Below are 22686 nucleotides of genomic sequence, written 5' to 3' on the forward strand. Positions count from 1 at the left end.
CGTCAATATCATCAAAGTACCGAATAATGGGAGGTACCGCTGTATGGGGGCTAAACTAAGACGTGGACCTGCATAGAAAATTTTCCGTCATAGGTTGTAGTACCCATTACAAACTTCAAATACGAAATTTGACTCAATTCCGGTTAATAATGTCGTGAAAATCCTGGAAATACCTAATATCACAGGGTAGCGTTATATGGGTGCTATACTTAAACGTAGACCCATATAGTCAATTCTCTACCAGGGCGTAATGTACTCAGAGGGATTGTGTGGATTTTCAGACTATTCCATTGAAAATGTGGCTAAAATCATAAAAATACCGAATATCGGGGGTACCGTTGTATGGGGGGTTAAAACCATTTTGTGGACCTATATAAACAATTCTCATCCCGAGGGTAAAGTACTCAGAGGGAACTTCTTGTGCGGATTTTCAGACTATTCCGTTGAAAAATGTGGCTAAAATCATCAAAATAACGAAAATCGGGAGTACCGTTATATGGGGGTTATACCATATCGTGGACCTATATAAACAATTCTCTTCCAGGGGGTAAAGTACTTAGAAAGAACTCTTTTTCTGAATTTTTAGACAGTTCCATTGGAAAATGTGGCTAAAATGATCAAAATACCGAATATTGGGGGTACCGTTGTATGGAAGCTATACGATATAGCCCAACTTGACCTGCCAGCCCAACGATATAGCCCAACTTGACCTGTGCAAAATTTTAGCTTCCTATCTTTATTCGTTTTGACTCTAGCGTGATTAAAACAGACGGATAGACAGACAGACGGGCAGGGCTAAATCGTCTTAGAATTTTAGGCTGATCAAGGATTTATATACCTTGTTATGTCTATAATTATTATTTCGATAAGTTACAAACGGAATGACGAACTTAATATACCCTTCACACTAAGTACTCGTATGGCGGAGAGTATAAAAACTAGGGAAATTTGAACATAGTTTTTTTCGTAGTTCGAAGTTTACCCGTTAGAACCCAATATGCAAAATTGCAGACAGTTCGATTGGAATTTCGGGCTGAGACCTTCAGACTACTTGAAAGCAGAAGGCATTTTTAATGAGGGTCATATGCAAAGTTATCTTTTGATCAGGATAAATTCTAATTCTAAGCCTGGAAGTCGGGAGTACCGTTATATAGGGGCCACTCTCAAACGTACTATACAGGGTGAGATTAAAAAAAACTGCAACCAAATTCAGACTGCTGTAATTTCGAAGCCACTCGTCCGACAGCTGTCAAAATTATTCCAAAATTACCAGCGCACGAAAGCATTTTGGTGAGAATTCTCCAGAAAAAAAGATATTCGTGGTGGAATTCAAGCGTGTGATTTCATTATATTTGGCTGGGAAACCACCATCACAAGTGGCTATCGTTAGAGGACTCCAGCATTTAAATGCGAATAAATCTTTTGTGTCTCGTACCATCGCTCGTTACCGTGGTACTGGTAGCGTAGCTCGACGCCAATGAAGTGGACGAAAGAAAACAGCAACATCAGCAGAAATGGTTCGAAAAGTACAGAAGTAACTTGATCGAAACCCGCGTCGCAGTGACCGCAAAATGGCTCGTGAGCTGAACATATCGCAATATTCCACTCGGAAAATATTAAAAAATGAGTTCGGGGTAAAGCCATTGCAATTTCAAAAAGTGCAAGAACTTACACCGCAACAGAAAGAAAATAGACTCAAAAGAGATAAAGAGTTGCTCCGCTTGGCCGAAAGTGGTGAACTGCCGAATTTGGTTTTCATGGATGAGAAAACATTCGGTGTCCAGCAGTTTGTAAAAAAAAAAATGATCGTGTTTACTTGCCAAAGAGGTCATCTGAAATCGAGCGCTTGCCATGGTGATGGTGTGGGTCGCTCTTCGCTCGTATTAGAATAAATGCCGAATATTATCGCAAAAATATTCTGGAGAGTATATTAAACCCTTGGGTACGCAAATATTTCGGCCGCAGACCTTGGACATTCCAAAAGGACTCAGCACCATCGCACTCAGCACGCGCCAACCAAGAATGGTTACACAATGAGATTCCCCGCCTCATTTCCAGCGCACAATGGCCACCAAAATCTCCGGATACCAATCCGTTGGACTATTGTGTCTGGAGTATTTTGGAAAGCAAGGTTGGCACTGGGAATGGGTCAAAATACCGCAGAGCAACATTCGGGCAGCGTGTGACGACATGGACCATTAAAATATTCAAATGCGAAACTTAAAAAAAAAAAAATTGGTGAATAATGTATCTAAAATCATCAAAATACCGAATATCGGGAGGTACCGTTTTATGGGGACCATACGAAGACGTCGATCTGCACAGACAATTTTCTGTCATAGGCTGCAGTATCCATTACGAACTTCAAATACCAAATTTGAAACAATTCCGATGAATAATGTCGCTTAAATCACCAAAATATCGAATAAAGGGAGGTACCATTATATGGGGGCTATACCAAAACGTGGACCTTCAGGGCCCATTTTAATACAAAAAGTCCTGTAGACATAATATACATTTGAGTAAAATTTTATCAATTAACTTCAATTCGTTGGGAAGCTAGTGATTCCCACAGACGGACAGATGGATAGACGGCAGACATCGCTAAATCGACATAGAATTTTATGCTGATCAAGAATATATATATACTTTGTGGGTACTAAAATGTATATTTCGAGGTGTTACAAACGGAACGACAAACTTAATATACCCTCCTGGAGGTTGGTTTCATCCGATTTGATGTTTATGTCCCTTACATTCGTAATATGCATTCGACTAAGATTTAGATATAGCTTCTATATGTATCTTTATCCGATTACAGGTTTATTGTGCAAATAATGGCTAATATCAGCCCAAATGGAGTGAATTTCTGGACGTACGTTTCCATTTTGTGGAACTCGGCTTCGATATGTATTTTTTTAATATAATCCTTCTCGAAGTGATATCCTGCACTCTTTAGCAATGTTATTGGGTATAAAAGATTAAAATGTTTCCGTCAAATTTGTTAAAAATCGATTCAGAATTGGATATGCCTCCCATATATTAGTTCCCTCTGAAACCAAACTATAACTGCTCTAAAGGTTGATAGGTGGTATGATCTACTTCAAATAAATTCTTTTGTTACGGGAGCTGTATTTAAAATGCATTGTGGTGTAGGGTATCATATAGTCGGCCTCGTCCGACTTTTAACTTTTCCTTTCAGGTTTTTATATTAAAGTCTACCCAACGTAATGATATAAACTCAACGGCAATGATATTTTATCCCTGGTAAACATAAAGAAAACATATCTTCGTCAAGCGTAGTGCGAAGAAAACGATTCTGATTAAATTGTAATTTCCTTTGCTGTTTAAAATGGCTTTGACTTTACAAAATATTAGTACCAAAAAATTAAGCTTAACATTTAAGGTTGAATTATTTTTTCTTAAAAAAAAGTAGCATACCATTCAATAAATGTTACAAAATAATGTTATCTATATTTACAATTTGCTCAAAACGGGAAACAAAAAGCATTGAAATCTTAGCAATTTGTTGTGTGGAGTATGAGTGCTTAATTTGAATTTATTTTTATTTTTCAATACCTAACTGCATTCCTAATACTAGATACTAAAACTAAGTGGATTTTTTTTCTTTATTAAAAAAAAAAAACGATCTGCCGGAGTTTGACGATCGCTAACTTACCCTTCATTAAATTTACGCCTGCGTGCCACAGCACTGTTTTTAATAATTTCCGACACCTCGCGACCACCTGAACTTTCACCCTCCGACGCGGAGGCTATATCCGGTTCCGTTTTCATGGGATCCCTCAGCTGGGGAGGTTTACCCAAGTTCGTTAGATTACGAACTAAACTAACCGTATCGTCGTGTTGATTCGATGATGATGCTACCAAGCCGGACGAGGTCATTGGGAATGCGGCCGATGTCGTTGAAGCTGATATGTTCGTCGATGGTTGTAGTTCGCGTACCGCATCACTGGTCGTAGCCGATTTGCGTAGATTCGAGACGGAAGCATTTTGTGAAGATTTTAGGCGATTTTTCAATTCATTGCTAAGAGCGCTGGGCATTAGGCCCACGCCACCGATAACAGATGATTTCGATTTCAAAATTCCACGGGGTGGTTCGAATGCCGATGAGGTGGCCGTGGCAACCGTAGATGAAGACGCTGTGTTAAAGAGAATAAAGAAAATAAATTAATGTTTAAATGTTTAAATTAAATAGAAATCTGGGATATTGTTAAGATTATTTGGCACATTCCATGCTTTTGACTTACCGCCGATTAGCAAAATTATCATTCCTTTGGCATAGCTTGTTTTGGGTAAAGAAACACAAAGCAATCATTTTTGGTTAATTGGGGGGGTTAAACATTATTTGAATTCAAATAGGCATTGGAAGATCATCTCCAAAAAAAGTCTCAGTACGGCATGCAAAAATATAAAATATAAATATATAATAAAAAATATATAGCCAAACGTATGGATGCATATATACACGGTCATAATATAAAGTGCTTCGAAAAGTGATGGTACACATACTTACCGATCTAATAGTTATTTTGGTATATTGAGCGACAAAAAAAAAACTACAAAAACCCCAGTAGGACGTAGAGTTACAAATAGAAGACAGGTGTATCGGCTTTTTAAAAGTTTACATGGCAAAGAGATTTATATACAGGTGGGCAAGATTCCCCTTTCTTCTTTTTTTTTAAATGTTCGGTTTAAGATTCCTTGGAATCTGACGATTTAAGTATGTGATGTAAACATAACATTTCGTTTCTAATCTGAGTCAAAATCTACCTTAAAATTTCTTTTATTGGGGATAGGGCGAAAGGATGAAATATTCTAGATCAAAATTTCATTTTGAGCATGGTAAAATTTCAAAGTCATAAAGGGTGATTTTTTATGAGACATAAATTGACCGGGCCCAAAAATGAAATAAAGCGTTAAAGGACCTTGCCTCTTCATATGTCAATTGTTAGGCATACTGTGTGGCCTGTGGCACCGTCTTGTTGAAACTACATTTTGACAAAATAAAAGGTTGGATATCATCTCACAGCAAAGTCCACCATTCACAGTTTCAGCTTTGATCTAATGATGTCATCAGACCAAACTTTGACTTTTTCAGGATGCATTGGTAGTTTCTGCAATACTGATCTTCACTCCATAATTTATATTTTTTACGTGAACACAAGAAGCGCACGATGAACTTTTCTAAAAGAGCACGCATTTTTATAACCTCAGCAATATGGCCTAGAGAGGGTATATATTATTTGGAGATGGGCAATATCGGTCCACACCTTCTGATATCTCCCCCACAAAGGGTCGAAACTTTCAAAAAATATATTTTCTGCACAGAAAAAGGAACGCTAATCTGATTTTGCTACAACTGTGCAAATCCTAATATTTGCGTCAGTGCTAGGTATAAAATGTGATGTAAGAGTTCGATAGTCTTAGAATTTCACACATCCCAATACTTTTACAAATTCAAGATCTGGTGTTAAAATGGTAAAAGATATATCGGTCCACTTCTGGTACCTCCCCCACAAAAGATCGAAAATTTGAATATGCATGAATCTAATTAAACGCGAAAATAAAATCTGATTTCATTCAGACTTGGGACATCTCAATATTTCTATAAATACAAGATATATTATAAAGATGGTAGAGATCGGACCATTCCTTCTGAATACACCCCCACAAAGGGTGAACATTTTGAATAACCAAAATGAGCATAAAATCCGAAATCCCATTATTTCTACTAACACAACATATGGTGCGAAGAGGACTTATATCGATTTACTCCTTCTGGTACCTCCCCCACAGAGGGATCAATTATTGAAATGCACCTTTTTTCACCGTTTTTAAGAAACCCCTTGGAAAAATTGTTTTAGAAAATCTACTGTCTTTGAAAATTTTCTAAAAAAAAATCCAGCCATTTTGACCAGGATCTTTAAAAAATATATTTTTAGAAAATCCAAGAACATATAGCCTAGAAGTCCTTGAATAATTTTGAGTGAAATATATTAAAATTCTTTTTGAAAAAGAATTTTTAAAATCTGCCAGGAACGTAAACAGAAATTTGTTTCCAAACTATTTCGGGGCCGAACTAGCAAAAAATTAATGTTCCTTCAAAAATAAACAAATGGCAGAAAAATAGGTATTTCAGAGAGGACCCGGGCCACTAGTTGTCACACCCTGCTGACGTCTCAGAACTTCTCGATTATTGACCAGGGAGTCCTTAATACATTTTTAGATGGTAAACGCTAAAGGGTACGTCCAATCCCTAATAACGTTTTCATACTTTTAGTATGAGGAACCTTTAATACGTTTACCCTTTATGGCTTTAAATTTAAAAGGGTATGGACTTTAAAATTGCCTTGAAAATTGGTTGAAAAAATCACGATTTTTTGTTAAGGGCGTATTTTATAAAAACCAAGATTTCAAATCAATATTCGATCTTGGAAATTAGTTTCCAAAGGAGATGTCAGAAGTAAAGCGTTATTTCCAATTTTTTAAAACCTTGACCTTAAATTTAATAATAACATTTGTAGTTTAAATAACCGCGAAAGACGCATTCCACTTTTAGTTTATAAAATCGAAAAGGCCAGAGAATTTCAATATCTCTTAACAACTTTTATTACCAAATACAAATTTTTGTCCCCTATGTCCCTTACATGCTATAAAGAAAACCACAAACAATTTACATTTAACTTTAGATATATATATTTTCTTGTAGTCTCGAAATAACATTTAATTTCTAGTTCATATTTAATTTATTTATTGTTAATATTATTTAAAATAACTAAATTAATTCAGGAATAAAAAAAATTAAGCACGTGGGTTAACAACATTTAAATTAAAATTGTTGATGTTTTTTTTTATTTAAGATGATAATATTTGCAGTAATTGTATTGTAAATTTAAAATAAATACGTGTTTATGTTTAGAAAATAATTCATTATGTTAAGACTATTTAAAAAAAAAAATGTTTTATTAGAGAGCCCCAAGAGGATAATAGAAAAAAAGAGAAGAACATAATTTTACATTAATTTACAGCAGAAAAAATATATATATTATAAATTTGAAAAAAAAATATTAAGATTAATCATAATAACGTTGGTATTAACAAATAATATTTAATATTTTAAAAATGTTTAAAAATGTGTTTATGTTTTTTTTTTTTTCATATGTACTTTCGTTGCTTTTCTTATTTTACTTTTGTAAATCGTATTTTTTCGTTTAATATATTTTTTATCTAAATATTCGTTTTGTTGTCGTAAAATTAGAGTTCAGCATTGTTTTTTCTGTTTTCATTTTATTTATTTGTATTTCTTTATATATTATAAGGATTATTTTTTTTTTTTTTTAAATAAAAAATACAACTTTTAGACCCTTTTTTGTGTTCCATTTTTTGTTTTGTTTGTTTATTGGGTTTTGACAAAATTTGCGTTTTTAAAAAACATTTGATTTTCACTCTCAAAAAATCTTAGCAAATAGTTTCCTCTAAATTGAGCTAATTTCTGTTTATATATTTATATGAAAAAAACTCATATTCTGAGTTTTTATGTTGTCTTTTTTGTTGTTGATAATTAAAAAAATCTGTTTTGTTAATGTTAATAAAATTAACAAAAGCACCGCATTGTAAAATACATAAAATTGTGTTTTTTTTTTCAAGTTTATGTAGTAAAATAAAGTAAGTAAATAATGAAAAAAGAAAAGTTTTCAATTTACGATATGAAAATATAAAATTCCAAATATTGTCTCCTGTATTGAAAGTGAAAAAAAAGAAGGGGATTGGACAAGTTTTTACCACCTAATAATTACTACCGCCAAAATTGTCCCCTAAAATATGGACACTATTCATCCATCCCTTGAGGATTCTTTGAGATACGGGGTTATTAAAAAAACCGGAACCTTTTGTTGAAGATACTGAAACTACCTATAAATTCTAGCGTTATCAAAGAATCATTCCATTCTCAATAATATTCAAATCTCAAAGAAGAATATTTTTCATCCGTCGCTATTACTCCAGTTACTGAATTATCTGGGTATTATCCAGTTTTATCCACATTATTTGGCATATCGGGAAGGTATTATCCAGAACTAATTAACTAATTCTCCACATTTTTTGAAAATATTTCTACTTCTTGAGGAAAATTTATCAAACTTTTTGGACCATGTATCCGATATTTATGTTTAAATTATCCATTTTATAAATAGATCCAAAACCTTTAAATGATAAATAAACCATTTTCAAGATAATTGATCGATATGTGAATAATTATCTACAATTTTGGATAATTTTTAAACTTTTTTCGGGATACATTGTCCTCAATATATGGATAACTTATCCACAAAATGTGGACAATTTAACCACAAATTGTGGGTAATTTAACCACCAATTGTGGATAATTTATCCACAAAAAGTGGATAATTTCTCCAACGAATGTGGATAGTTTATCACTAAATTTTGAAAAATTCAGGCAATGTGGATAACTTAAGCACCTGACGGGGATAATTTATCCACATAAAGTGGATAATTTATCCACCAAAGATAGATAATTTATCAATTATTTGTTGATAATTTATCCACAAACCGTAGATAAGTTAGCCACAAAAAGCGGATAATTTACCCATCAAATGTGAATAGTTTATCCACTATGTGTAGATAATTTATCCACCAAATGTTGACAATTTATCCTCCAAATGTTGATAATTTATCCAGAACCTGTGGATAATTTATCCATCAAATGTGGATAGTTTATCCACTATATGTGTATAATTTATCCACCAAATGTGGATAATTTAGCCAACATGGATAATTCACCCAATGTGGATAGTGTGGATAATTAACGGGGATAGTCTATGCACGAAAAGTGGATAATTTATCCACCAAACATGGATAATTTATCCAACAAAAGTTGATAATTTATCCACCAAATGTTGATAATTTATCCACAAACCGTGGATAATTTATCCACTATATATGGATAATTTATCCACCAAATGTGGATGATTTATCCACCAAAAGTGGATGATTTATCCATCAAAAGTGGATAATATATTCACCAAATGTAGGATAATTTAACCAACGTGGATAATTCACCCAATGTGGATAAATTATGCTCCTAACGAGGATAATATTCCACGAAAAGTGGATAATTTATCCCCCAAACATGGATAGTTTATCCAAAAACAGTTGATAACTTATCCACCAAAAGTGGATAATTTATCCACAAATACTGAATAATTTAGCCACCAAACGTGGATAATTTATCCATCAAATGTGGATATTTTATCCACTAAAAGTGGATAATCCATTAACCAAATTTTGGATAATTTATGCACCAAAGGTGGATAATTTTTCTACCAAATGTGGAAAATTTATCCATCAAATGCGGATAATTTATCTGACCTAACTTGGATAATTTTTGAATGAAAATGTATAAAATATATAATTTATCTGCCAAAAGTGGCAGATTTGGATATGTTCGATAAGAAAAGTGGATAAAATCTTTACGAATTCTTGGTAATCATTGTTGGGGAGACTCTCCCACATCCTCCCTTTTCAAACTCAAATTTCCATATTCGAAATATCCGACCGTTTTTATAATAACTTGCAACAATAATTAAGCCTTTAAAGAATTATCCATATATTTAATTGTAATAATTGCAAATTTTTCAAATTTCATTTTCAACTATTACATTTAAAAAATGAAAAAAGTTTTTTTTTTACTGAAAAATACAAACTTGTCCATGGAAATCTGAAATCAAGTAGATATTTTCCATTAGGTGAAATCAAAAAAGTTTCATACTAAATTCGTTTTTCTTAACAAAAAGAAAAAGCTTTAGGAGAAATTTTGAAAATATAAAGATATAAAAGAAAATGACAAGGCTTTTATTAAAGTTGCAAGGATGTAGGGAAATGGGAATAAAATATTTTTTTGAATGACGGTATTTCGTACAGGGGAAAATTGAGCCCAAAAAGTGGATTTTCATATCATCTACCCAATATTTTGATATTTAACAGTTTGAATTCTGATAACTGGTAGAAAAACATTTTGTGTCTGAAAATTTCGTAGAAATGTAAATGTTTTTTATTGCGATTCGGAAGTGAACTCAAAAGAAAACCCCCATTCCTTGCATGTTTTTCAAATTTTCGATGTTTATTTAACTTGAAAAATGCTCATAGAATTTGTGATTTTTTTTTTTTTTTCAAATTCAATTTCGAATCGACATACCGAAATTGACCCTTCGATCCTGAAAAAAATGTAATAAGGGAAAAATAAGACCAACAATAATCTTAAAATCGTGTCCCTAATTTTTTGATATTCAACCCTTTGAATTCTGAGTACAGTATGGGAAATATTTCATGTCCGCAATTGTGGAAGATCCACTCTATTCACTTTTGAGTCTAATAAGGCACATCATTTGCCAATCTTTCCCCCAAATCTAAGCTATAGCATCTCTCTGATTTTATAAAATGATATAAAATTAATTAATTAGAGTTTAATTTTTAAGTTTCTTTTTTTTTGCTTGTTTTGCTTTGCTTTGCACTCACAAATACATACATACATATATAGCTTAAATACATTAAATTTAAACAGAATGGATGATATATAAAACATTTGTTTTTCTATGAATATAGATATGTGATAAAAAAAATAATAATAATAAAATACAAAATTTAGTTTTACCATAAAAAAATATTATGAATTTAAAGTAGTTTAGAAGGGAGTAAAACAAATATTCTTATTTTGAATAGAGGAGGCAATAATGGAAAGTTTACTTCGAACAGCACTGAGAGGCGGGTAATGAAATTCAGAGAATTTGTGGAGTTTATTTTCACCCATTAAGAATGGATTCACAAAGGGAAAGGTTCCACTGTAGTACAGCTCTCTCAATAGAAATTTCTGTGTGAGAATATAGGCTGAGTTTTAAGAATATCTAGGTGGAGCTATTTTTGAGGAGTTAGGAGGAGTTGAGAAACGGAGTTATCTTCCGTACGAAAAATATGTATATTTTTATAATTCAAAAAATTGAGAAAAGGAGCCTTATTTATTCGAGTGGATGTATATGAAATAGAATTGCTTTCATACTTTCAATTTTTGGCCTGCGTATGTATGTCGAATGACAATAAACGCCAAAGAAAAGCATAAATTCTAGGCGACTTTTTCAAAATTTGATTCAATACACAAATTCAAAAATTCACATAGAATTTGGCGTTCCTTAAATGAAAAATATAATTTTTCAAATACCGAATGAAGGTCTATATAAAGTTTCATAATAATACTTCTTTTGATAACTATTTGCCAATAAAGTTAGCTGTTTGTACACTTTTGCGATTAGACATTCTTTGAAGTTCAAATCACAATTATGTTTCTTTACAGCAAAATAGGACTTGTACCGAATTGATTTTTGAAATTGTTTTGAATTGAAAACGTACCAATTTCAAATATCAATAAGGCTTACAGATCGATACGAATACTAAATTGAATTTATACCGAATTGATTTTTAAAATTGGTTTGTCTTTCATAACTTTAGGACTCCCTCGGGAAGTGCTTTAAAAGCCTGAATTGAATAGAGTTTTTCGTTGGAGCTAATTTCAAATATCAATAAGGCTTACAGATCGATACGAATGCTAAATCTTATTTTTTACAGCCCACGTTGGTCTTTCATAACTTCAAACCTCCCCTGGCAAGTCCTTTGATAGCCTGAATTGAAATCCTTATCACCATAACATTCTGGGTGTTTTTTGTTCCACTTTTCTTCTCCTCCTTTCAGTGCCTTAAATTCTTTCTTCCTCTCCATACATTTTCTATTTTGAGTAAATAAACACTTTTGACAGTTGGTGGATACGACAATGGATCCTTTTCCTTTTCGTTTTCCCAAGAAACATACAAACATAAACCTGAAAATTAAATTACGATCACGTACAGCAAACATCACCACGAAGAAAAAGAAAAATAAAAGACACAGACAATTGAAATATTAAATATCACTTGAAAATGGAAAGCCTTGCTTCCAACAGGATACACTCAATCCCTCGGTGGCACACAATGTCCACGTGAGTTGACATCGCCGCCCTTGCCTATCACACAATGCTCGAAAAGATTTTCTCCAATTCCACCACCATTGTGGGCTGCTGAAGTACCGATTCACCACACAGCAGATTGTCGAATTCTTTGGCTGCCTGTTTCAACTCTCTTTCGGTGACCACAATCTCCTCGAACTGCTTAAGTTCGGCCAGATTGGAGGTAAGACTACGCTTAAGCCGCCGACTGCTGCCAGCACTGCGACTCTGCCATAGATTAACATGGTGATTAATAGCCTCATTGGTGGCGGCAGGTGGTGAACTAAAACGTATCTCAATGCTAGGGCCATTTGCATCGGCGGATTTATTGTTAAGCTGGTTGGATTGTGGCGGCGGTTGTTTGGGCAAGGCAGGAGGCGCTGTGCCATTCGCTGAGGTAGGCGTTTTACTGCTGCTACTCGACATGCCAAAATATTTGGCATATTTACTGTCGATTTGTGGCGAGGACGAATGGGGACCGGTAAAGGATGCCGATTTGGGCGTTAGTTGGGTGCGTGTGCCCGCCGGGCCGCTGGTGTTGAGCGATTGTGTATTGGTGCTGCTGTTGGCCTTTCGGGTGAATTTTCGTCGTATCTCCCCAATGGGGGTGGTTTTACAGGTGGTGGCACTACTGCTGCTGTCTGTCAGCATACAGCCGCCCGTGGAGGAGGAGGTATCAATGTTCTCTTTGCCGGAATCTGTGTTGGAATCTTCCTGTTGGTGATGATGGCCATTGCTAAGGCCATTTGCTGAATTATTGAAGTATTTGCTCACCACATTGTTGCTGTGGTGATGATGATCATTGCTATTTTCCACAGATGACAGGGCCGTGGAGTTGCCACCCTCATGATTGCGATAATCAAATTTCATACATTTACTGCCCAGCTGAACCTTGTTCTGTTGCATTTGATTGCAGTTCTCAATGAAGGGAGATTTGATTTTTCCAATTTTCTTCGGTGGCTGTTGTGACGACGAATCATTGCTGTCCACACTGTTCTGCTCGCTGAGGCTAGTCGTGGTGGAACTGCCGGCCGAAGAGCTGCCATTATTCTCCTTCGTATGGTTGTTGTTGCGATCATTGTTGAGGAAGGTGGTGGGCAGCATTAGCTTACCAATGGTCTTCAGTTTGATGCGTTTCATGGTGGGTGTGAGCGTAGATGTGGGTGTGGTATCGGCATTAGCCAGATGGGCCGGTGTGGCGCTGACCCGATTTGTGGCTTGCAAAAATGGTGAGGTCTTCACAATATCGGCCTTAATGACCTCCCGGGAATCGCTGAAATCATGTATTGTGGCATTCTTTTGCAGCTGATAACTTTGGCATTGGCCATCTGTTTGGGAGGTTGTTGCTGCCAAGTCTCGCTTAAGAATTGTGGGCGATTCCGCGAGTGTGACAGGCCATTGTTGGTGTTGCTGCTGCTGCTGTGACGATGATCCACCACATTCCATGGGTGTGGGCGTAACACTGGCACTACTTTGGCTGGTACTACTTCTGGGTGTGGTGGGCATAAAATAGCCACCATACGAACTCAGGCTGGAGCTGCGTTCTATGCAACCCAAGGGCGGACTTCGTGTATAGGAGCCGGAATTGCGATTATGTGATTCACTGAGACTACTGAAAAATCTCAAGCGTTCCGAGACAGGCAATGAAGAGGGTTCTATAGTGGGGAGAGGTGATAAAGACAATTTCAACAATTAGTTATCATCATTCCATGGTTGATAAGAAGCCTAAGTTGGCAGCAGGACTTACGTGTTCTCATTTTACACTTAAGGCTCACAATGCTGTTGTTGTTGCGGTTATTGTTCTTGTTTGTTTACTTCACTATTATTTTCGATTACTAAAAATTCTATAATATTTCGAATCGTATTTTCGAGGTTCGTTGTGTTACTCTTCCTCCTTCTTTACTCACTGACTTGCAATTGACAAATGTTTAACTACTCAACTGCATTTATGGTTATGGTTAGTGTTTTTGGAATTTCAAGATAAAAGATTTTCATTGGCGTCACAGGCCTCGCACTACCACCCACAAACAATAACACACACACACATACACGCATACATACAATCCAGGCAGTCAGTCAGCCAGTCAGACGACATAATGCACGCATATTTATCGCCTTTTTGGGTTTTTTTCTTTCTTTAATCTGAGTTCTACGCTTTGCTGGCTGCCTGAACTACAGGCAGCCACCACGTCGGCCTTTAAGGAAGTGTTAGCTGGGATTTGTCACTTGCGGGTGTATGTGTGTGTGTGTTTGAGTGTGCACTTGAACATCGCTTGGCGTCTTAATCATAGTTTTCTATAGCATTTGATAAAATTCTTTCCATTCGTTTTAATTTCTTTTCATAGAGTTCTGCTATTCTTTTTTTTCTAGATTTTCTTCCTCAATAGAAGTTTTGTTGCAAATCCCATTGTTGAGTTCTATACTTTTTTTCCAACCAAAACCCAAAGATGCATCATCATCATAATCATTAGTAACGTCATCTCAGTTGCCTATTCTCATCGATGGCAATGACTTCGTCGTCGTGGGGGTCTGGCCGTGCTCCAACATTCGAATGCGAATGCGAGTGAGCGTGTTGAAATTCCATCAACAAAAGATAATAGAACGTGACGAGAAGTTCTGAACAAAAGTTGTGTGACAGTTATTGTTCGCCGAGTTCAAATTTAATTAAACCACTGATAAAATACATTTTGAAGTACTCAAATATTCTTTTTTTAAATTTGAAAAAAAAATATTTTTTTGAGACAAGAAGAGGCAATTTTTGGATGCATACTTTTGGGGGCTTGATGTATGCACATAAAAAAGAGTGATATAGATCTTTGGTAGTTTATAGTTTAAGAGATTCATTATACATTTTAAGGGATTTAAGATTATTGGACTAACTCATAAACGTCGAGACGAAAACCGAATCTTAAGATTTGCATGAGGTTCTCTCTCTCGGTGCGGAGGAAGGAGATTTGAGGTACAATTTTATACCCTCCACCATAGTATGTGCACCTTTGGTTGGCCACCAGAACTCAAGCGCCGGCCATGATGATGGTGTGGGCCGTAACAGCCGATGGTCACTCTCTCGTATAAAGCGACCGTGGAGTCAGAATGTGGCATAAATGCCGAATATTATCGCGAAAATATTCTGGAGGGTGTATTAAAGTCTTGGGCACGGAAACGTTTTGGTCGCAGACCTTGAACATTCCAACAGGACTCAGCACGCGCCACTCAAGAATGGCTAACAATGAGGTATCTCGCTTCATTTTCAGTGCACAATGGCCACCAAAATCTCCGGATACAAATCCGTCGGGCTATTGTGTCTGGAGTATTTTGAAAAGCAAGGTTGGCACTAAAAAATACAAAAGTGTCGATCACTGCAGAGCAACATTCGGGCAGCGTGTAACGGTTTCATTGGCCGTTTGAAGGCCATAATTCGTGCCAAAGGTGACCAATTCGAACAAATCTAAACCTTTTCTAAAATGTTATGCTAGTTCCGACATTTCTTGCTTTCGTTCAATAAAATTTTACAAAAATTTAAAAATTATGGCGTTTGACTTTATTGCAGTTTTTAATCTCATCCTATAGAGAGTTGCCGCTATAGTGGGCTCTATACAAAGGCATGGACCTGTATACGCAGTTTTCTGTCGCAGAACGAAAATATCGACCTACATAGACAATTTTCCGTTGCAGGCGGTAGTACCCATCAAAAACTTACAATACGAATTTTGAATCAATTTTGAATTATCGTAGACCTATATAGCCAATTTTCAATTCCAAAAGTCCTGCAGACCAAACACACATTTGAGTATAATTTTATCAACCTACTCCAATTCGTTCGGAGGCTAGAGTAATTTCCAAAGACGGACGACAAGAATTTTATACGGATCAGATGTGGGGTCTAAAATTTATGATCCAAGGTGTAACAAACGGAATGATAAAGTTAATATTACCTCCTCCTTATGGCGGAGGGTATAAACAAGTTATTTGGTGGACTCTACATATACTTTACTAAATTCAGGAAAATTATGTTAAAAAATTTGGGAGGGCCTTACATAGCTCAAAATTGTATTTATGAAAACGGTTATAGGCTGAGGACACACAGCTCTCACAACCTTGACTCGTTCTAAAATCGAGTTGTATAATTCTGTTGTAATAAAAAAGTATTAGTATTCAAATTACCCGATGTTTATGTCGGCCAATGCTTCCAAATGGAAATAACATAAAGACCCACATAAAGTGGATCTTTTCAGTTAGTCTTTCATAAAAAATTAAAGGTCATTTGTAGTTTTAATGATTGCAGAGAACCAGGTATTCCACTATTTCACTTCCATTTCACAAAAGAAAAAACACTGGATATTCGCAAGGTCAAATTTCGTTATTGCTAAAATAAATATTTACTCACCCCACATTAAATGGTTTGTTTAATTTTCTTAAAAAATTGAAATTTATATTTTCTTTACAAAATGTCTTCCATACGTTCTGATTTCAATATGACATTGTAAAAAACCACATATCCATTGCCATAGTTTTATTTAATTAATTTACATATTTGTTTATGTGAAAATACACACACACATGCATGCATGCACACCTACACAAACACACATGAAGTCATGCAAACAAAAGTCGTTTCAAACGAAACCGAAAAATCATAAATTTACGGAAAAAAATAATTGGGTAATTCGTTCGAAATGATAGGTAGAAATATATAGTTGTAATGTTTTTAGTTTTTTTATTGGAATTCCTTTATTATGTTTTCAATTGTTGGTATGTGAATGTAGATTGTTTAAATGTGTGTGTGTGTGTGGATTTGTGTTTCCCTAGCCAAATTGTATAATTATTCAATTCCCCAGTTTGAATTTCCAATTTGAGAAAAGAAAAACAAACATGATACGATTGGCAGGCGGCAAGCAAACAGGTAGGCAGGTAAGTGAGTAAGTCATAAAAAATATTAAAAACATACCAAAAGGTAAAATAAAATAGAAGCAAGCGCATGCGCAACATAAATATTTTTATGTAATTATTGTTTTTTTTTTTTTTTGTGAATTGTGTAAATGTAGTAAACGTAAAAATCCCAAAGAAACAATAATGCAAACAAATAATGCATGAAATGAAGTACTAGATTTGTGCTCAAATCAATGTGGCAGATTTTATTTTTAAGAAGAAGAAACAAACAAGGAGCATAGTAACATTACACTGTGAGAGCTAAAAATATGAAATTCGGGTATTTGGGATTTGGGCGGGGAAGTTTCGCCCAATTTTCACATTTATTGAAAAATATTCGAAATATAATGTCTTTGACAATATTACTGGCAAAAATCGGGGAAATCTTTTGGCAAAATAGTATCAGTTGATTTTGCCGACTGATATATACCCCCAGCCTTGAGTTCTGAATATTTAAACTGTTGACCCTTTATGGGGGGAGTTTCCAAAGCAGTAGGCCAATATTTTCCAATTCGATTAATATTTAGATATAGCAAGTTGAAAAGAATCGCTGACATGTTTCGCAAGTTATGACAGATAAAAGTATAGAAAATGTGGGTTAGGTACCAGAAGGGGTTCGCATATATATATCATCCTCACAACAAGTCCTGCGTTTGCAAAAATATTTGCATGTCCGAAATTTGAAGAGAGTTTGATGCTTGTTTCGCTTTCTTTAAGCGTTTTGTTTTTCAAAATCTTGAACCCTATGTGGAGGAGGTACCAGAAGAAATGATCCGATCTCTACCATCTTTATAACAGATCTTCTGTTGATGGAAATATTGAGATGTACCAAGTCTGAACAGAATCGGATGTTAATTTCGCGTTTTATGGCCTTCGTGGATATTTAAAATTTCGACCCCTTGTGGGGGAGGTACCAGAAGGAGTGGACCGATATATTCCATCTTTACACCAGACCTTGAGTTGATAAAAATATTGTGATGTATGTAATTTGAAGAGTGCCGGATGCATATTTCGGATTTTAAGATCGTTTCGGTTTTTCAAAATTTGACCCTTTGTGGGGGAGGTACCAGAAGAAATGGTCCGATTTCTACCGTATTTATAACAGATCTTGTGTTGATGAAAATATTGAGATGTGCCAAGTCTGAATGGAATCGGATGTTAATTTCGTGTTTTATAGCCTTCACGAATATTCAAAATTTTGACCCTTTGTGGGGGAGGTACCAGAAGGGGCGGACCGATATATTCCATCTTCAGATCAGACCTTGGATTAATAAAAATATTGTGATGTGTGTAATTTGAAGACAATCGGACATTTACATCATATTTTATAAGAGTTAAAATTATTCAAAATTTTGGGGCAGGTACTGGATGGAGTGGACCGATATAGGCCATTTTCGCACCTGAACTAGCACTGATGCAAGTATTAAGATTTGCAAAGTTTGAGCTAAATCGGATTATCCTTTCTCTTTCTGTGCAGTTAATTATTTTCTTTTAAAATGTGAACATTTTGTGGGGGGGGGGGTACAAGAAGGAGTGGACCGAGATTGTCCATCTCCGAACTCGACCTAAGTTTGACAATAATATTACGGTGTACAAAGTTTGGATCAAATCGGATACTCCCGTCGAGAGTTATCATGCGCACCAGCCAGACAGATGGACGGACGGACGGACATCGCTAGATCGACCCCAAATGTCCTGGAACGGATTTGGTCCAAATAGACCTATTCTTCAAAACCGTTATTTCGATGAGGCACGTTTTGGCCTTATCAAATGATGAATACCCTCCATAGCCATATGGCTGAGGTTATAACTAGCCATATGGCTGAGGGCTTTTTTACCCTCCAGTATGGAGGGTATATTAAGTTTTTCATTCCGTTTGTAACACCTCGAAATATCAGCAACTCTATGTCGATTTAACGATGTCCGTCCGTCTATCCGTCTGTGGAAATCACTCTAGCTTCCGAACGAAATGAAGTATATTGATAAAATTTTACTCAAATGTTTGTTATCTCTGTAGAATATTTGGTATTGAAAATGGACCATGTAGGTCCACGTTTTGGTATAGCCCTCATATAACGGTACCTCATGATATTCGGTATTTTCATGATTTTAGCGACATTATTCACCGGAATTGTTTCAAATTTGATATTTTATGTTCTTAATAGATGCTACAGCCTATGACAGAAGATTGTCTGTGCAGGTCCATGTCTTCGTATAGCCCCCCATGCAACGGTACCTCCCGATATTCGGTATTCTGATGATTTCAGCGAGATTATTTACCGGAATTGTTTCAAATTTGGTATTTGAAGTTCGTAGTGGATACTACAGCCTAGGACAGAAAATTGTCTGCGCAGGTCCACGTCTTCGTATAGTCCTCATATTTTTAGAATTTTTAACGGATTTGATTGTTTTTGAAGTTCGGCCCGGCCGAACTTACAACTTTTTACATGTTTTTTTAATAAAGATATTTCTGACAATTTTGGCACATTTTCCCAATTCGCCACAAACGTTCACATAATTATAATTTTCAGAGACAATATCTCCTAACAAACTTCGTTTTTGGGGATAGGGTCAAAAGACAAAACATTCCAAATCGAATTTCATTATGAATTTCTGAATAAAATAAAAATCTGTAACCATAGATAATATCATCTCTAACAGAACTCCTCCATGAAACGCCATTATTTCTAAACCTTTCCATTTCAAAGTCTCATAAAAAGTAACGCTACTTATATGTCATTCGGTATTAACAAAACACGATTTCAGATCAATATTTTATAGCTCAATTTGATTATAATTTCTCACCATTGTTTTTTTTTGGAACATTTAAATATTAATTTATTAGTTTGCCATTTTCGACGGCATAAGGCACAGTATTATGAAATGAATATAATTTCAAGGTTAAAAAACTTTTTGAATATTAATATTCATTTGGTTGGAATTTTATGCATGATTTAATATCTAAAATTAATATTGAATACAAATATTGTGGAATAATGTTGACGAATTTCGATGTGTAGAAAAAATAAGCAAAAATCTGTGGTTTTGTAAAAGAAGAGCATAAGTCGCAGGTTTTCTAGATCCGAAGAAACCAAAATACAGATATTCAGCTAAATCGTTTGGAGAATATTGCTTACACGGCACAAATAGAGGGTGAGATGAAAAAACTGCAACCAACTTCAGACTGTTGTCATTTCAAAGCCACTCGTCCGACAGCTGTTAAAATTATTCCAGTGGTGAGAATTTTCCAGAAAAAAAGTTATTTGTGATGGAATTCAAGCGTGATAAGATGATTTCTTTATATTTGGCTGGAAAACCACAAGTGGCTACAAGCGTTACCGTGGTACTGGTAGCGTAGCCCGTTGTCAAAGAAGTGGACGGAAGGAAACAGCAACATCTACAGAAATTGTTCGAAAAGTAAAGAAGCGACTTGATCGAAACCCGCGTCACAGTGGCCGAAAAATGGCTCGTGAGCAGAACATATCGCAATATTCAATTCGGCAAATATTGCAAAATGAGCTCGGGGTAAAACCATTAAAATTCCAAAAAGTGCAAGAACTTACACCGCAACAGAACGAAAATAGACTCAAAAGAGGTAAAGAGTTGTTTCGCTTGACCGAAAGTTGTGAACTGCCGAGTTTGGTTTTCTCCGATGAGAAAACACTCGTTGTCCAGCAGTTTGTAAACAAACAAAATTATCGTGTTTACTTGCCAGAGAGGTCAGCTGAAAATATGCACCTTCGGTTGGTCACCAGAACTCAAGCACCGGCCATAGCGATGGACCGCCATAACAGCCGATGGTCGCTCTCCGCTCGTATAAAACGACCGTGACATCAAAATAAATGTCGAATATTATTGCGAAAATATTCTAGAGGGTGTATTAAAGCCTTGGGCACGCAAATATTTTGGCCGCAGATCTTGGACATTCCAACAGGAATCAACACGCGCCACCCAAGAATGGTTACAAAATGAGGTTCCTCGTTTGATTTCCAGAGCTAAATGGCCACCAAAATCTCCGGATACTAATCTGTTGGACTATTGTGTTTGGAGTATTTTGGAAAGCAAGGTTGGCACTAAAAAATACCAAAGTGTCGATCATTTCGACACTTCGCCGTGAATGGGCCAAAATACCGCAGAGCAACATTCGGGCCATAATTCGTGTCAAAGGTGACCAATTCAAACAAATCTACACTTATTCTAAAATTTGATGCCATTTCCGCCTTTTTTGCTTTCATTCAATAAATTAAAAAAAAAATGTAAAATTTATGACGTTTGACTTTGTTGCATTTTTTTTAATCTCACCCTGTATGGACATGGACTAATATTGATATATTTTTTTCACACGCTACACCCTCTTCGTACACAAATTTTAATCAGTTTTATTACTTGCCTTAGCTTTGCCCTTCGATCGTACATTTTCTTGATATAGCAACTAGAATTTGTTGAGATTTCATACACATACGTACATATGTATGTATGTGTATTTAATTTTTGATTTATAATCATATTTTCTATGTGGTTTTCGTTGATTATTTTTTTATTAATTTTTTTATTGTTTTTTTTTTTTTTGGTTTCACTTCAAGATTAGTAGTAGTGGTAGTAGTAGTAGTATTTAAGAAAACAATAACAAATAATATAACTGCAAACAAACAAGAATAACAACAATAACAAGAACAACGATAACAACAAAAATTGCATTCAATGAGCAAACGGAAAATAAAAACACATTTTGTCCATGAAATAAAAATACCAACAACGACAACGTCAATTTTGCATTCGTAAACATTCGAATTATCGGGAGGTTATTGGAAGAATTCGGATTTTGCAAAAAAACATTGGCCAAATGAAAATTATGGTTAGTGTTGTTGCAAAATAATAGGCAGGGAATTGGGGGATTATTGGTATTATTATTGATTTCAGGCATTGGCCGTATTTGAAAACTGTTCAATATAAACATACCGATTTCTTCATCCGGATTCAGAGGTGGATTATTGGGTGTACGTGGTTCATCGGCGTTCGCAGCTGGAGAAGGTGACAAACGACGCGGTACTGGAAATACAGAAAAGAAAATAAGAAATGTTGGGTTAGATTTTTAATAGATGTAATTCTATAAGTTATATTTATATAGAAAGATATATGGACATGTCTTTCGCTATAAAATTCAAAAGGTTATACTTTAAGAGACATATGGAAGTCTTTCAACACACAAAAAAAAACAGTAAAGAATGTCTTTATGATATCTAACATCCCTTTGTATATTTAGTAGAACTTCATATAAAAGAAAAAAAAATATGTGATTTATTACATGAGCAATATATATGGGAGCTACAGCTATGTCTTAATCGATTTTTAACAAATTTGACATTTTGGACAATTTGGTCGTAAGTGCCCAATTTCATCCCACTTGGTGTAATATTACACTTTTGGTGCACAATATAAGCCAATCGGACGAGGATATATATGGGAGCGATTTCTGTGCTGTATTTGATATATTTCTCCAAATACCGTTGTTACAGAGCGCATATTACGGCTTCGGAGGACAAAAATATCAAATCGGATGAAAAATATATATGGGAGCTATAGCTATATCTGAACCGATTTCGATCAAATTTGGTATACTTATTTCCAGGCTTAATTTGGCCGTGTCTGTATAGACATGTGCTTTAAAATAGCTTCACAAAAAATGCCTA

General features: G+C 35.2%; 1 protein-coding gene across 14 annotated transcripts in view; it reads right to left on the reverse strand.

Annotated features, from left to right (window-relative positions):
• The window catches only part of LOC101899622 (supervillin), a 668298-nt gene that overhangs the window by 198232 nt on the left and 447380 nt on the right, over positions 1 to 22686 (reverse strand). For 12 of the 14 annotated variants that reach the window (XM_059131927.1, XM_011292396.3, XM_011292394.3 and 9 more), the window contains 2 exons: positions 21956 to 22045; positions 3680 to 4160 (listed from right to left, as the gene is read on the reverse strand). In XM_059131927.1, coding sequence (XP_058987910.1) covers positions 3680 to 4160; positions 21956 to 22045 — 571 coding nt within the window. Of the gene's footprint in view, positions 1 to 3679; positions 4161 to 4268; positions 4304 to 6699; positions 13723 to 21955; positions 22046 to 22686 lie in introns of those variants that run through there. The other 2 variants (XM_059131929.1, XM_020035236.2) reach the window with 2 other exon arrangements.

This window comes from Musca domestica, unplaced genomic scaffold, assembly GCF_030504385.1.
Source record: "Musca domestica strain aabys unplaced genomic scaffold, Musca_domestica.polishedcontigs.V.1.1 90, whole genome shotgun sequence".
Lineage (NCBI taxonomy): Eukaryota > Metazoa > Arthropoda > Insecta > Diptera > Muscidae > Musca > Musca domestica.